Source organism: Lissotriton vulgaris, chromosome 9 (genome assembly GCF_964263255.1).
Source record: "Lissotriton vulgaris chromosome 9, aLisVul1.2, whole genome shotgun sequence".
In the NCBI taxonomy this organism is placed as follows: Eukaryota; Metazoa; Chordata; class Amphibia; order Caudata; family Salamandridae; genus Lissotriton; species Lissotriton vulgaris.
The window spans coordinates 991,718,298-991,732,573 of NC_141697.1; the positions used below are offsets into that span (position 1 = coordinate 991,718,298).

The 14,276-nt window shown below is 42.8% G+C and overlaps 1 protein-coding gene across 1 annotated transcript in view; it reads left to right on the forward strand.

The window, feature by feature from the left end:
* Positions 1-14,276, forward strand: part of PAF1 (PAF1 component of Paf1/RNA polymerase II complex) — a 91,965-nt gene that overhangs the window by 45,508 nt on the left and 32,181 nt on the right. The window contains exons 2-3 of the mRNA XM_086938868.1: positions 6,867-6,896; positions 6,986-7,078. Of these exons, the coding sequence (XP_086794994.1) occupies positions 6,867-6,896; positions 6,986-7,078 (123 nt within the window). The remainder of the gene's footprint in view (positions 1-6,866; positions 6,897-6,985; positions 7,079-14,276) is intronic.

The window sequence follows — 14,276 nt, forward strand, 5'->3', positions numbered from 1 at the left end:
GGCATTGACGGACAGGCCCCTCGTCCAATGGCTAGGCTCCATTTATGGAGCCAGCCAATGAATGACTAGGGCCGACCCAAACCCACACACACAACTCAAGAGGTTTTTTGGCACATGCGCAAAGCGCATGGCCAGTCAAAACCTAAAAATGAAAGGCCTGGTGAAGGTAATTCCTTCCAAACGACTTCGACTTCGAGTGCAGACTAGTCTTTTTCTGGAAAGTTTCTTGAGATTCTTCAAAGGATGTCTATATTATTAGCAACATAAAAAAATGCATCTCCTATAGAAACACAATCCTAATTATAACTACCCTGTGGAAAACACCGCTGGGTTATAAGTATGTATATCAGTTAAATCCAAAGTGTCTTAGATCAGAAACTATATGTAACATTAATTATGTTAATAATTGCAACTCTTAAGTATCAGTGCATTGGTTTTTCATTTATAAATAACATGACCTTACTGCTGGCAGCAGACCACAAATTAGACTTCCGATCAATCCAACTCTACCCTTTAGATGGTCAGTAAAGTAGTAGCATTACATTCAAAAAGAGTTTGGATATAAGCAGGAGAGGAATAGATGTCTATGGGCAAAGTCAATATAGGAGATTAAAAATAGACTATGCTTGGCTATCAAACAAATGTAGGCAGACTGTTGGGAGGTGGCAGACCTAATCAGGCTTCCAATATTCTATTATCTTAACCTTTTAAGGCTGTCATTCTGCCTATGATTTACATGGACATATAAAGCTGGATCTGTATATTTGAAACTACATCAGTGTGTTTGATGGCTTTGCATTTGAGGCTGTGTTTCGGGATTTGATGGTTGTGCCTTGGCACTTCAGACTTAAAAGCCATATGAGGTTGTACTTGGACATATAATGACCATGCTTTGGAGTGCAGTATTTGTATCTCTGTCATATCGTAACTGCACTACTACCATATCTTGCTTGCACATTTGGCATATCATGGTAGCCCTCTAGTTAATAAAAAAAGAATTAACAAAATTGCCTTTTATCTGCTGTTGTGTTTTGTTACTTTTTAATCTTGCCTTCTTGTAATTTGTTAACTTATGTGGTATCTGCCTGTGATGTCATTGGGGCCGTAGTTCATTTAACACTTCTTAAGATGTCATATTGTCTCACTTCTCCTGATCCAACCGTCAAATGGTACATTATGTAATATGCATCACCTCTGGCATTTTGGTGAATCGAAAGGCATGCATAGGGTGTGTTGTTTTTTTGTTTTATTTATTGTCAGTCCAGTGTCTGGTTAGCATTGCTGTTTATTGTCCAAATATGAAAACTAGATTCCTTGAGTAGGATCTGGCTACTAAATCCTCACAGCCTTTACAAGGTAAAGAAAGTTGCTCAAAACACTCGGGGAAGCGCTAAGCCCAACCCTTCTCTTAATGAAAGAGCACCCGTAAGCATGGTATTTGTCGCCATCTTGGAAGCGGAAGTCTTATATCAGTATTTTCTTTCTGATTAACATATTACACACTTTGCATACTCGAGGTTCCCAAGACAGAGTTGATCATGTGATCCTATACAAACTAAAAAGTGGTCTGAAATTGAAGGTTGATATTCACCACGTGTGCACCATGTGCGCACATGTAACTCTTAGTATGATTGCAGCACATATTCACAAGGGGTAGAGCCGGCTGCGGCAGGTCGGGAGAGATAAGGGGCAGTAAGCCCTGTCTGGCGTGTAGGCCTAGACTGTACCTCTGGACGGGTGTATCCAGGGGCCGGGAGCTGAGTAAATGTAGCGGGGTCCAGCAGTGGCAGGTCTCGCGGATTAAAGTCGGGGCTACCCCTGCCGTTACTGCATTTCCTGCCCCCTACATAAGGGCACAGCCCTGACGAGTCGCGTTTTGACATGATGTGACGAAACGCGTGTCGGCTAAAGTTGTTCTTAATGTAATGATCATAAAACGAACTATAAATCCTTTTTTAGGTTTCGCCTATTACCATTCGCTTGCAAATGGAATAGGCGAAAATTCAAGGGCTTGATCGACTAGTGAAACCACTGCAGTTTCTTTACAGTACATGTGAGGTCACGTGACCACAAAAGCGGGTCACGTGACCACACAAGCACGAGCATCTCCCTAATCCGCCTGCTTCCCCTCGCTCGAATTCACGCCCCCCCACCAGGCTCTCACGCCCCCATCAGGCTTCCCTTCTAATCCGCCTGCCTCCCCTCGCGCAATCCCGCCCCCCAACCAGGCTCTCCCGCCCCCATCCGGCTTCCCTCCCACACTTCTCCTCCCCTCGCTCGCATTCCCAGGCTCTCCCGCCCCCATCCGGCTATCTCCTGTGATTAGTTCAATAATACCCTGCACATATATGCTATGTGTTTGTGCACGGCAAACACTACGCCACCAGACCCAGAGTCAATAGCATAGAAGTGAAAAGCTTTCGCTCCGGTGCGGGACGTCTTGAGCCTCAGCCCAGTGTACTCTGTCAGATTGCCCGCACTGAAAACATTGAAGGGTCTAACTCACCTAGACTCCCGACCCATCACTGCCACCGAAACGCCTGTCGGACGTCTGCAACTCTTCCCTCAACTGCGGCGTGAAGCAACCAGACTCACGGAATAGAAGCTGCAAACCCCACAGTGAGAGATGTTGTCATTGCAGCGGCCATCTTGGAGTATGCTTTTAATTCGCCGCTCAAAGACAACACGTTCCAACAGCATTTCCTATGTTAGCAATATAATATCAATTAGTTTGTATGCACATACTTCCACCTAAAAGAAATTGAAAACGTGCTTCGCTTTGGAGCCGCCAAGCCAGGGCTCGAATCAAGCGAAGGAGCAATAGTCCCAACACCATTCAGCCGTTTTTACCCAGCGAGCCAGTGAAGAACAACGCGTCCAGTATGTCCGGCAAAGAGCAGAGGGTCCCTCCTCGGGCTCACCGCGAAATCAGCAGCCGAAAAGAAACCGATTCCGAATGCTTTCTGCACCACAATTTCACATCTTAAACCACAGGTGAGGTCGCCGCTTGTTGTGTAAAGGGAGGTTTGTGGTTGAGATGCAGTCAGTGTGGGCGCTGGAGCAGCAGCCTTCCCATGTCATTTGTTTATTATACATAGGTGCATTCCTAACGGGACAGGGTCCATGTTGCTGTTAAGTGTTCAAGCGCCTCGTGAGAGCGCCTTGATTTGATGTTTTGGTTAGGAAGATGCAAGACTCCTTCGCTTTCACTGCTAGCAGCCATTATGTGTAAATTTCTCGGCCTCACAAAATGCATTGCTCAATTGAAAGGCTGCATGAATGTTTTTTCTGGGAGACTGATTGGAATCTCTCGTTCTCTTGTAAAGCACGAATATACGTAATTCTTTTTCATATGAGATGAAACCATAACCTGTTTTAAGTAAAGTAGACAGTGCTACTAAGCGGTTTTGCAATGGAGTTCGTTCTCCTCCAATGAAAGATCATATGCTTTGTTTTCCACGATTTCTATACCTTCGCCACTAACAGCAATTGATACCTAGCTAAGGATTTTAAAGTACTTAAAGTCACAGTGACTCTAAATTGCAAGACGGATAGATTCCTATTGCAGCGGTACACCCTATAAACAGCAGTGATTAGAGAGTAGCACTTAAAAAGCCTCGTTGGTCCGGTAATGTCTTTACTTGCTGCATCAAGCAGATCTCTAAGTAATCAGGCACAAGAGATACTTGATTAAGCAGTGGTATGTAAGTGCTATGGAGATTTACTCTCGTGCACTGCATTCCTAAATGATCAGTTCCGAGTGGGCCTGTTTTATTCACGGCATATTGTATTGTATTTATTGCTTATTAAGCGCAACTGTCACCCCCAAGGGTATCCTGGCGCTGAGACCGAACCGTGCATCTATTGAAACAGCTACATTACTCTGGGAAACAGGTAAGTTTTGAGGCTCTTTTTGAAAGTGAGCAGATCAGGGGAGCTCCTTAATGCCAGGGGAGAGTGTTCCACAGCGTGGCAGCCGCAAAACTGAAAGCGCGACCACCCATTCTCGTTCTATTAATTTTTGGGACTTTTACCAAGAACGCCGAAGATGATCTTAGAGGTCTGGCTGCCTGATACCAGAGGAAGAGAGTCTGAAGAGGTATTGGTCCCAGTCCATGCAGGGCCCTAAAGACAAGGCAGAGAGCCTTAAACGCAATTCTCTGCTGGACTGGAAGCCAGTGTAGATCGGCCAAAGCTGCCGATGAAGAGGCGGACCGTGGTCGAGACAAGGCCAGTTTAGCGGCCATATTCTGTATCCTTTGGAGCTTTAGGATCAGAATCTTCGGGGCACCCAAAAGTAGTGCGTTACAGTAGTCAATCCTACTGAGAATGGAACTACGCATATCAGAGAGGCTTCCCTTGCCCACTGGATGCTGCATAACACTGGGGCTGAAACGGGGCTGTAAGAATCCAGAGCTCCTCTCAAGACTGTGCCAAATGCTTAAACAAGCGAAAGCACGGCACGTTGTGTAACCTGACCCATGTTGCATGCAGCTGCCACCCAGCGTGCCGCTGCCCGCTCCCGAGAGCAAAACGCTGTGGGGGTGAACATAAACAAGCACTGGCGTTGCCAATAGGTTTCGAATTTGGAAAGTTGGAGCTATTGGTTTTGTAAATGACATTTTATATTTATATATTGTTATTGACAATGCCAATAACGATATATAAATATAAAATGTCATTTACAAAACCAATAGCTCCAACTTTCCAAATGCGAAACCTATTGGCAACGCCAGTGCTTGTGCTCACTGCAGTGGATTCCGACTATCTAATTTCTTGTCCATTCCAAATATTATTGTACAGTTCTTACATAAGAACTCCTCACCTTAACGTGTGCACAGGAGCTTTTCATATACCCATACGGTGGGAGGCCGTCTCCTACCTTTACAGGGGCTATTTGTGGGTTTGTTCCTCCGACCTGCCGCACCGTTACAACCTTGACTCATTTCTATTACTCTAGAACGAACACGCTGAGCGCCAATTCTTACTCTCCTCTTCACAAACCCTATAACATCGTACATTCAAAAGCAAGAAGGTTGTTCAGTTGTTGAGTATCCAGAAAAATATGATATTTTGTCTCTCTCTGAGAAAAAGGGACTAACTCAATAAGGCAGAAGTCACTCAATGGGGGGAGGGGGGGGGGGGAATTAACCAAAACAAGCTATAGAATTATATAACAATCCACTAACTCTGGGGGAAAAATCACCAGCCAGGTCGATCACTGCACTAATCCAACTCCAGAAGAATTCTTATTTAAAATGCGCAATCCATAGAAAATGCGTCACCCACTGGTTTGCATAGCTAGAAACAATAGCTAAGTTGATTGTTTATGGTATGGATCTATGAGGGTTTGCCCCGAGACTAGATCCAGCAACGAGTCTGGAGAAACATGTATTTGGGCACTTCACATATAAACACTGTCTATAGTGTGGTCAGCAAGTGGCAGGTGCTTCAACCCACCCAGATGACACTTGAAACCTGGGCAAGACAAGCAAACACTTGGGATGGTGGGAAAAGGTGACTAAACACCCACCACTATGGATAGGGACAGTACTAAGGGAAGTTGGGGAAACTATCTGGATATTGTCAGTGAGAAAATATAGGGCTCTCCACGTTAGGAGACATAGTAGATCAAAGGTGAGTAAAATCTTTTAAGACTCTCCAACTGAATCACATGCAAAATACTGAATCATGCTTTGCAGGCCGAAGGCGTGGACTCCAAATCAATCCCTGATAGCAGCCCCCTAGAAGCTACAATACTGGGAGGATAAATTACTAGCAAGGTAGTCTCTCGTATATACCGTTTCATCACAGCTTATTACATGGGCAACCCCAAATGCAGCACACAGGAATCAAACTGATTACATTCTTAAAATATTCCTACCACATTTCAAAAAAATGCAGAAAACAATATTAAATGCTGAATGGGATAGATGAGGAGCTAGAAGAAATATGGACAGAAATTAAGGATGAATCTCATAAGAGCTAATCAAGAGAAAAAAGCAAAAGAAATCCAAATGGAAGACCGAATAAAGAGTAGAAATTGCACTGGAAAGAGGGGAAGCCATGGTTACAAAAATATGGTGCTTATGATAGAAGTGAATAGCAAATATCAAAGAACAGCAAAGGGAGACAATATTACATAAACATATGCAAGGATATTGAAGATGGAAACAAAAATTAATTATCAAGAGCTATTTTTTAAAAGATTTCTAACATCAAACAAAAGTTCCAACACCAAAATGATATGCTCAAATAAAACTATGGATAGAGGATAGCTGATATTACAAAGATAAGAAGTGGAAAGAATACACCGAATACCTCTACATTAGAAATCTGTATCTGAAATACTGTTTAGTAAAATAGCTTCAGTCAAGACCTTTAATCGTAGAAGTCACTTTTTGGCAGCATTAAGTTAGCTGCTAAAAATGAAAATCACAGACATTAAAAGCATTGCAATATAAATATTACAATCAACAGAAGAGGATTCAGTTAAGGTACTCCCCAAACTGTACCAACAGATGTAGGAAACTGCAAATTAGCCAGCAATTTGAAAATAGCTCACTCGCATCCTGCAAACTACATTAATTTCACATATTAGCAAGATAATGCTCCATATAATAATAATCAAATTGCACAATGTCTGCTAAGAGGAATGGTAGGAGCCCAATCCTTCGAGTTTATAAGGAAAAGGGAATATAAACATGGATAAGTTATTGGAAGGCAGGTGCAACCAGCACAGATGATCATGAGAAGATTGTCTGTTCTCTTTATTCTTAGAAAATTTCATTTTGGGCCATGTGTTGCTTGTTTTTACAAAACATATTCTTCTCCACTTACAAATTTAATCTTTATTTCTTTTCCAGGCAGAACTCACATAGAACTGTCCCAGAAAGGTACTTGTTTCAGATACTTTTTTAAACTAACCCCTTTGCTCTGTTTTCCAGATATTCCATGACCATTTTCTGTTTCCTCTATTTTTTAGATCAGGAGTTATCTGCCGGGTGAAATATTGCAATACCCTGCCTGACATTCCATTTGATCCAAAATTCATCACTTATCCATTTGACCAGAACAGGTAAAGATTCTGTCATCACACTAGAGCAAACCTTGGGAGCAAGGGATGTGGTGGCACCTCTTGACAGTTTTCCCAAAGTAAGAGTTGAGATTGACAAAGTAGGCCATATTAGTCGACAATGCCTTTCATGAGAGGGGAATACTTAAAACATTGAGAGAGGAGAATGAGGAGATTAGAGATTAGGAAAGGTGAGGGATAGCACATTTTGCTAAAGAAACCCTTGTGGCAGGTAGGTAGAAGAGACTAGGGGTTGGGAGGGAGATATGGTGGATATACTAGTAGAGGAAATGGAAAAATGGTAGCAGCTAAACGTGTACGAGTGTGTCTCAAAGTACCAACAAACTGAAGCATGTGGGAAGACCATCAATGATTTGGGGAGGGAAATTGGTTTTGTTGTTGTAGGTCAATAGATGTTATCAGCAGTGCTTCGAAAGTAGAGTGCCAGAGTACAGGTGATGGTCTCTAGAGAGTTTCTCTGGAATTACTCATTTCAATACCTGAGCAGGCTCAATAGAAATAGGTAGTGCTATGGACTTAGCTGCAGGTGACCTTCTCACCCAGCGATTGAAGAAATAGTTTTTAAAGCCCTAGCAATATTTTCAAGTATGCCTGTAAGCTGCTATTTCCAAGAAAAAAACCTTTCTAGATTATGGTTGGTGATTTACATATTTTCATTTTTGTGTAGACAGTCAACATGAGTTTTGCTTATGCTTTCTGGCAGAGTGAGAGGTGCGTTTTATTCTCAAGGAAAGGGGTGATTAGTAAAATTGGACGATTGATCTAGTGGACGAGCTGGCGTTACCACTTCAGAGTGAAATTTAACGGTACTGCAGGGAGTGTGAGACTTAGTGCTGTAGAAAGGAACATGTGGGGATAATGACTGCAATGTGAGGTGTGGCTATCAACATGTGTGGTGGTGGGAGGCAGGATTACTTGGCAACCTATGGGAGTTTGAATGAAGAAGGGTACTGCACTCAATTTAAACTGTTTTTAAATGTTAGTTCGATATGTGTGCTGTACTAGATTAGTGCCTGCCCACTAGCTTAAGAATATATGTGGCCTGGTGCAACAAGTCACCAGGACTCCAGTACGCACTACTAAAATGCAAATTCTCCTTTAGTACATTCAATTTATTTTTATCAGTATTTCAAAAATGATAAAGAACATCACATGTAATTTTTATACTCCTACAGGATTGCTTACGTCATTAGCAATTATTTCATCATTATAACATTGTGAATTCAAACAAATTTTACATTTCCAGTAACATAATATAAATAAAAACCCAATGCATTTTGGGTCTGAGGCCCCTTCGTCGGGGGTCTGTTATTAGAGAAAAAACAACAACAAGGAGATTGTGTTCCTATTGGTGCTTTCAGAAGTTTCTGAGTGTTTAAAGTTTAAGAGTTCTGTCTATTCTTACCACGTGTGAAGAAAAATTATATGATCCCTTGTAAACCTATTTTAGTCAATTCGCAGTGTTCTATCTAAAAAGAAATGTAACACGATTAGAAAGGGGTGATTCATTGCATTAGCGCTGTGGGGTATTCTTTAGAAAAATAAAAAAATGTTACCTAGCTAATTTTACCTGAATATTTTTAAATATTGAGATATCTGTAACAAAAGAAGGAAGGTGATGAAAAGGTATTTTATCGGAAGGGAAAACAAACGTCATGTTTTACACATGTTTGCTCTCTTGATATGAGCTCACCTGTGTTGTTCTGGGCCAAGTTTACGTGAAGAAACCTAAATGGGACCAAAATTGCAATTGCCCATTAATAAGATATTTTATTTTTTACTTGCAAACGAGTCGTTAAAAATTCAGAAAAATACTTTTACCTGCGAGCCTTGTGTATTTAGCTTCGGTCTCTCTAAAGTCTCGATTCACGGTACGCTGAAAATATAAAGAAAAAGTCAGTTGAGGAGCTTATCGCCCAAACCGAGACCGACTCGTAATGCAGGCATTTCGTCTAGTACTAGCTTACCGTTAACGCGGGATACTGCCGTCCGGTAAAGCGTCCAGCACCTCTCGTGGCGACTGGGAACTGACTTACAAAACAGAGTCCTTCCTCTATTATTGTTTCCAAGCTTTCTGATCCATGGCAATAGACGACGGATTCAATCCAGCTACAAATTAGAAGTAGCCGCCATCAGATAACGATCAAAGCTATTACGTACCTTCCATAGGAAATGTACTTCTCCACGTTTATGAACTTCGATCGCATGAAGCATTCATATTTAGAATAAAAAGGGGGAGTTTGCTTATAGACGAAAAAGTCTTTCTTTGATTATTTATTACTGTTTACTCACTAAACGATGTTCAACTTGATCAATAATCTTCCTGTATCTCAGTTTATGGGGATCAAAAGGATATCTTCAAATAAAGAACAATGCGAGAAAAGCTTGGAGGAGCAGAAACAGAGATACCTTGATAGGGGCTACCCAAAAAAATTGCTGGAGGCACATTTGGAAAAGATTAAAACAATACCAAGGACAGAACTTTTACAAAAGAAACCTAAGACAACCAACAAAAGGATGGTCTTTGTATCTAAATATTCTACAGCATCCAGGGATATAAAGCAAGTAATTCTGAAAAGATGTGAAGTCCTACTGGCGGAAAAGGACTTTGGAACATTGTTTGCGGACAGGCCACTATTTGCCTACAAAAGAGCCCAAAACCTGAAGGAGTTTTTAAGTAAACCAACAAAGGAGATCACACAGCAACAAGTGATTTCACAAAGGTACAACTCGATGTTTTAACTGCAAAAATTGTAATGATGCCATACCAGGCAATGTCTTAATACATCCACGCACTGGTGAGAAAATACAACTGAGGCACACAACTAATTGCAATTCTGAACATGTGGTTTACTCAATCAAATGTCCATGTGGATTATTATACATCGGGAAGACTGACTGGAAACTCAAGTTGAGACTTTCGGAACACAAAAGTCGGATTCGCAACAAGAATCACACTTCTCCGTTGGCAAAACATTGGATTGAAGCAGGTCACTCAATAGTCCAATTACGTTTTCAAATAATGGATACGCAAATTACAAACACTTATCCCGACTGGGTTAAATGATAAAATGGAGATGATATGCTTTCTCTGAGCACTATATATTTGAACCTCAAGGGGTTTCAACACACAGTGGTAGTTCAGTTCATAAACTTTTATTCGATTATAAAATTGCATAATCATAAAAAGTACAGTTTTATAAAAATTCAAGAGTTAATACATTGAGACACATGTAATAGTTAAGAAACGATTTCACGACGAGTTTTTGTTACTAGTTTTAAAAAGGTCACTATCATTTTAGCTTCATGCGGATTTTTCGGTGACTGGAGATAGGCGAGAGCTGGGTATGTACATCTGAGTCCACTTAGACGGAGAAGGGGAAGGATCCATTTTTTCCTAGCTGCTCTGTAGTACTTGCAGAACAAAATAACATGGACCGTTGATTGGTTGGAAACCCCGTCACAAGGACAGCATGACAGGCTCCTGGACCAGTTGTTCGGTTCTGGAAATGAGACCATTCGGAAGAAAAGGTCGAACCGTAGTCTTGTCAATAGGAACTTTTCGTAGTTCGAGAGAAAAAATGACAAGTAGGGCTGTGGTAACTTCTCTGATTGTAGTGAGCAGATTTTTTCATTTTGTGTTTTAACAATCTCGGCCTGGTGGCGGAGATCTCTTAAGTGGCCCATACATAGTTCCTTCAACTGTTTCTTTGAAATGTCCTCTATTGATGGTGGTTCGAGAAAGTATTGCTCCCGATCAAGGTCTTGAAGGAATTTGTGGATGTAATTGAGCCAGGGTATTTTCCTCCAGTGGGCTAGGCCAAGGCATTCGGTGATGAGGGAACGCGTTATGTGGCTTTCAGGATTACACCATATGCGGTGCCAGAGTATAAGAGGCTGGCATCGTATGGTGTCTGTCACATATTCCATCCCTAGCTCCCGATGCGATGCAAAGATCGGGGAGCTTTGGGGGAGGGCTAGAACGTATTTAATAAAAGCGTTCTCCGTTACCTGGAGTTGGTCAATGTTTTCGTAGCCCCAAATGCCTGCTCCGTAAGTGGCCACGCTATGGCATTTTGCGTAGTATATTGTTAGCAGTTCCGATGGAGCTGGTTTGCCAAGTTTTCTGGAGAAGGCACTTAGTGCTGATACTGCTCGGCGGAAATTGAGATTTCTAGTTTCGATTGCCTTGCGCCAGGTCATTTTGTCATCCACAAGTATACCCAAATAAGGGTATACCGATGTTTTTTCCAGTCGGTTTTTATTGATATACATGGATTTTGAGGCTCCGTGTTTTGGTCCGATGGTCATTGTGAATGTTTTTTTAATGTTGACTTTCAGACCCAGGGAATCCATAAATGCCACGTATTTGTTCAGCTGCCGCTGGAGTTGGTTAGCTGTCCGGGCCAGGATGACCGAGTCGTCGGCATACAGGAGGATGGGTATTGGGCGGCGTGCTATCTGCGGAAGGTCCTGGCTCCCTTCCAGCAATGCTTGTTCAATCCCGTTAGTGTATAGGTTGAACAGGAAGGGAGCCAGTACGCACCCTTGCCTTACTCCTCGTGTTATTTTAAAGGGGCGTGATAGTTCGCCTGCGATGCCATAACGAACTCGGCCTTCCGCGTTGGTGTAGAGTTCCCTGAGGAAGGCTAGTATGGATGGATCCACTCCGAGGTTTATCATGGTCTCCCACAGCTTGGCATGCTGAACGCAGTCGAAGGCCGCGCTCAGGTCTACGTAGACCAGATAGATTTTGCCTCCTTTCGCGCTGGTGTATTTTCCGGCCAGGAGGGTCAGGTTTAGAGCCTGTTCCACCGTCCCGAGCCCCTTCTGGAAGCCGTATTGCAGGTCTGTGATGATGCTGTTCTCCTGGGCCCAAGATTGTAGTCGGTCCAGGAGTAATCGGCCTGCAATCTTGCCCGTGGAATCCAGAAGGGAGATCGGCCGGTAGCACGCGGGATCATTACGGTCCCCTTTCTTGAATATTGGCAGGAGGGTGGAAGTAGACCATGATGGAAGAAGTCCAAGTTCGGTGACTGCTGTCATTACCCGGGTAATTATTAGTGACCAGTAGTCGCTGTTGTATAAGAACAAGTCCATAGGTACCCCGTCTGGGCCGGGAGCCTTGCCAGTTTTTGACGCAGTAATGGCTTTTCTAACCTCATTAACAGTAAAGCGTAGATTAATGGGATGGAAATTATTCTCTACTTGTGGTTGATCTTCTGTTTGAGAGAGGTCGGTTTGCGAACCAAAAATTTTTATAAAATGATGGACCCAGTCATTCTCAGTTATTGCCACATCTAGATGATGTGGGTCTGTGGTGTTATCTAGAAGGGGTGATCTGATGGTCTGCCAGAATGTGGTGCTGTCTTTTTTTAGTGCGCTCTCATGAAGTTGACACCATAGGTCTTGCTTTATCTGGCGCCTTCGCGTTTTCCGGGCAGTGTTGTACTTTTTCCTCAGGAGTGAAATTTTTTGGGCGTCTCTAGGTTTCTGTTGGAGGGCTTCTTTGAGGGACGTGAGGGCCTTTCTGCAGTCAGAGTCAAACCATCTCTTTGTTGGAGGTTTTGCTTTGTTTGCAGTGTGTTTAAATAGCTCGTCCCTTATTGCTCCTTGGATATTATGAAAGGAGTTGAGAATTAGTTCTGGAGAGGCCTCTGCAGACAGACAGTCCCTTATCCATGGTTGCGTTTTTGCAAGTATCCTTTGTGAAGTAACTTCGGGGTCTATCTTTGACCATTTAATGGCATACCCATTCTTCTTCTTTAATACTAGTGATTGTTGATCGAGAAGGCTGGCTTTTGTTGTGGAGGGACCCGTGTTTTCCATAAGGAGATCCACGCTCAGGGGGTAGTGGTCGCTAATCGGGCTGGACCCTACTTTGTAATTTTTTAGTAATCCTTTACAGGTATTTGAGGCTAGGATAAAGTCAATGGTTGACATACAGCCGCGCCCATGAAAAGTAGGTAGAAATTTCTGGACCGGGTCAACTAATTCGTTGGCAAAGTCTAGGTCCAAGGTGAAGAGAATTTCGTTAAGCTTGTTTCCACTCGGAGTGTGTGCAAAGTGTGGGATGGGATCTCCGGATTCGGTCTGTAGACCGCAGATTCCACTTTCATGATTTGGACATGTTGTTTGATTGAAATCGCCTCCCCAGATGTAGTTTATTGTCTTATTTAAGTTCACGTTTTGTAATGAAGATATGTGTGCTACCATTTCGTCTAGGTAAGTGCAGCATTCCAGGGAGCCTGTGTTATTGTAATAATTTATGATTATGAATAAATTTCTTGACGCTGCCGTCTGATGAGTGAGTTGAATGATTTGATAAGTGGGTGTTTCCTTTGTTAGTTTTGCTGTTAGTGGTAAGGTGTTGGAGAGATAGATCAAGAGCCCGCCTTTTGGTCTTCCCATTGTACTTGGCGTTGCTTTTGTGAAAAATGTCTTGTAGCCCGCTAGATGAAGAGGGGATGTACGCCAGGTCTCTTGTAGGCACAAGATTTGGTGGCTCCTTGCTGTGTTCAGCCATAGAGGGCATGATATTTTTTCCGTTAGGCCTGCAACATTCCAGTAGGCTATACCTATGCTCATGACCTCTTTGTTTTCCGTGATAGCAGATACTGTCATCTCGTTGGTGTGGATTTCAGTAGTTGTTTCGGGCTCGATGTTTAATCTTTGGCTGGTATCCGCTTCTGCTAGGTGGGAACGGTTCAAGAGATTGTTTGAATGAGTCAGTGATGACTCTGGTGTGTAGGGCGACTCTGGTGATGATGTAGGATACTTGTCGGAAACAGAATGGTGTACGGAATCTGCATTGTGGTGGTTAGGTTTGTCCATAAATGGTCAATCGATCATTTCAAGGCACTCAAATCGGTTTTGGGTCGGAAAGCCCTGCCATTCTTCATATGCTTGGTAAGGTCTGTCCTGCCAATAGGGTATTTGGCGTTCAACATATCTACCTCTTGGTCCTCCCCTGTCTGAGTAGTCGCATGGGTACTCCCTCTGATTCCATGGTGTTTGACACCAAGGGTCCTGATTTCGTAGATCTTTAAAATGATCTTTAGGATAGTGGTGCCATTCCCATGGTGGAAAGTTACGATGTTGTTTCGCTGGGGGGTAAAAGAAGGAGAGGTGGCGGGCGTCTATTCCCCCTTTTTTGTCGAGTTGGGGCCAAGCACAAATG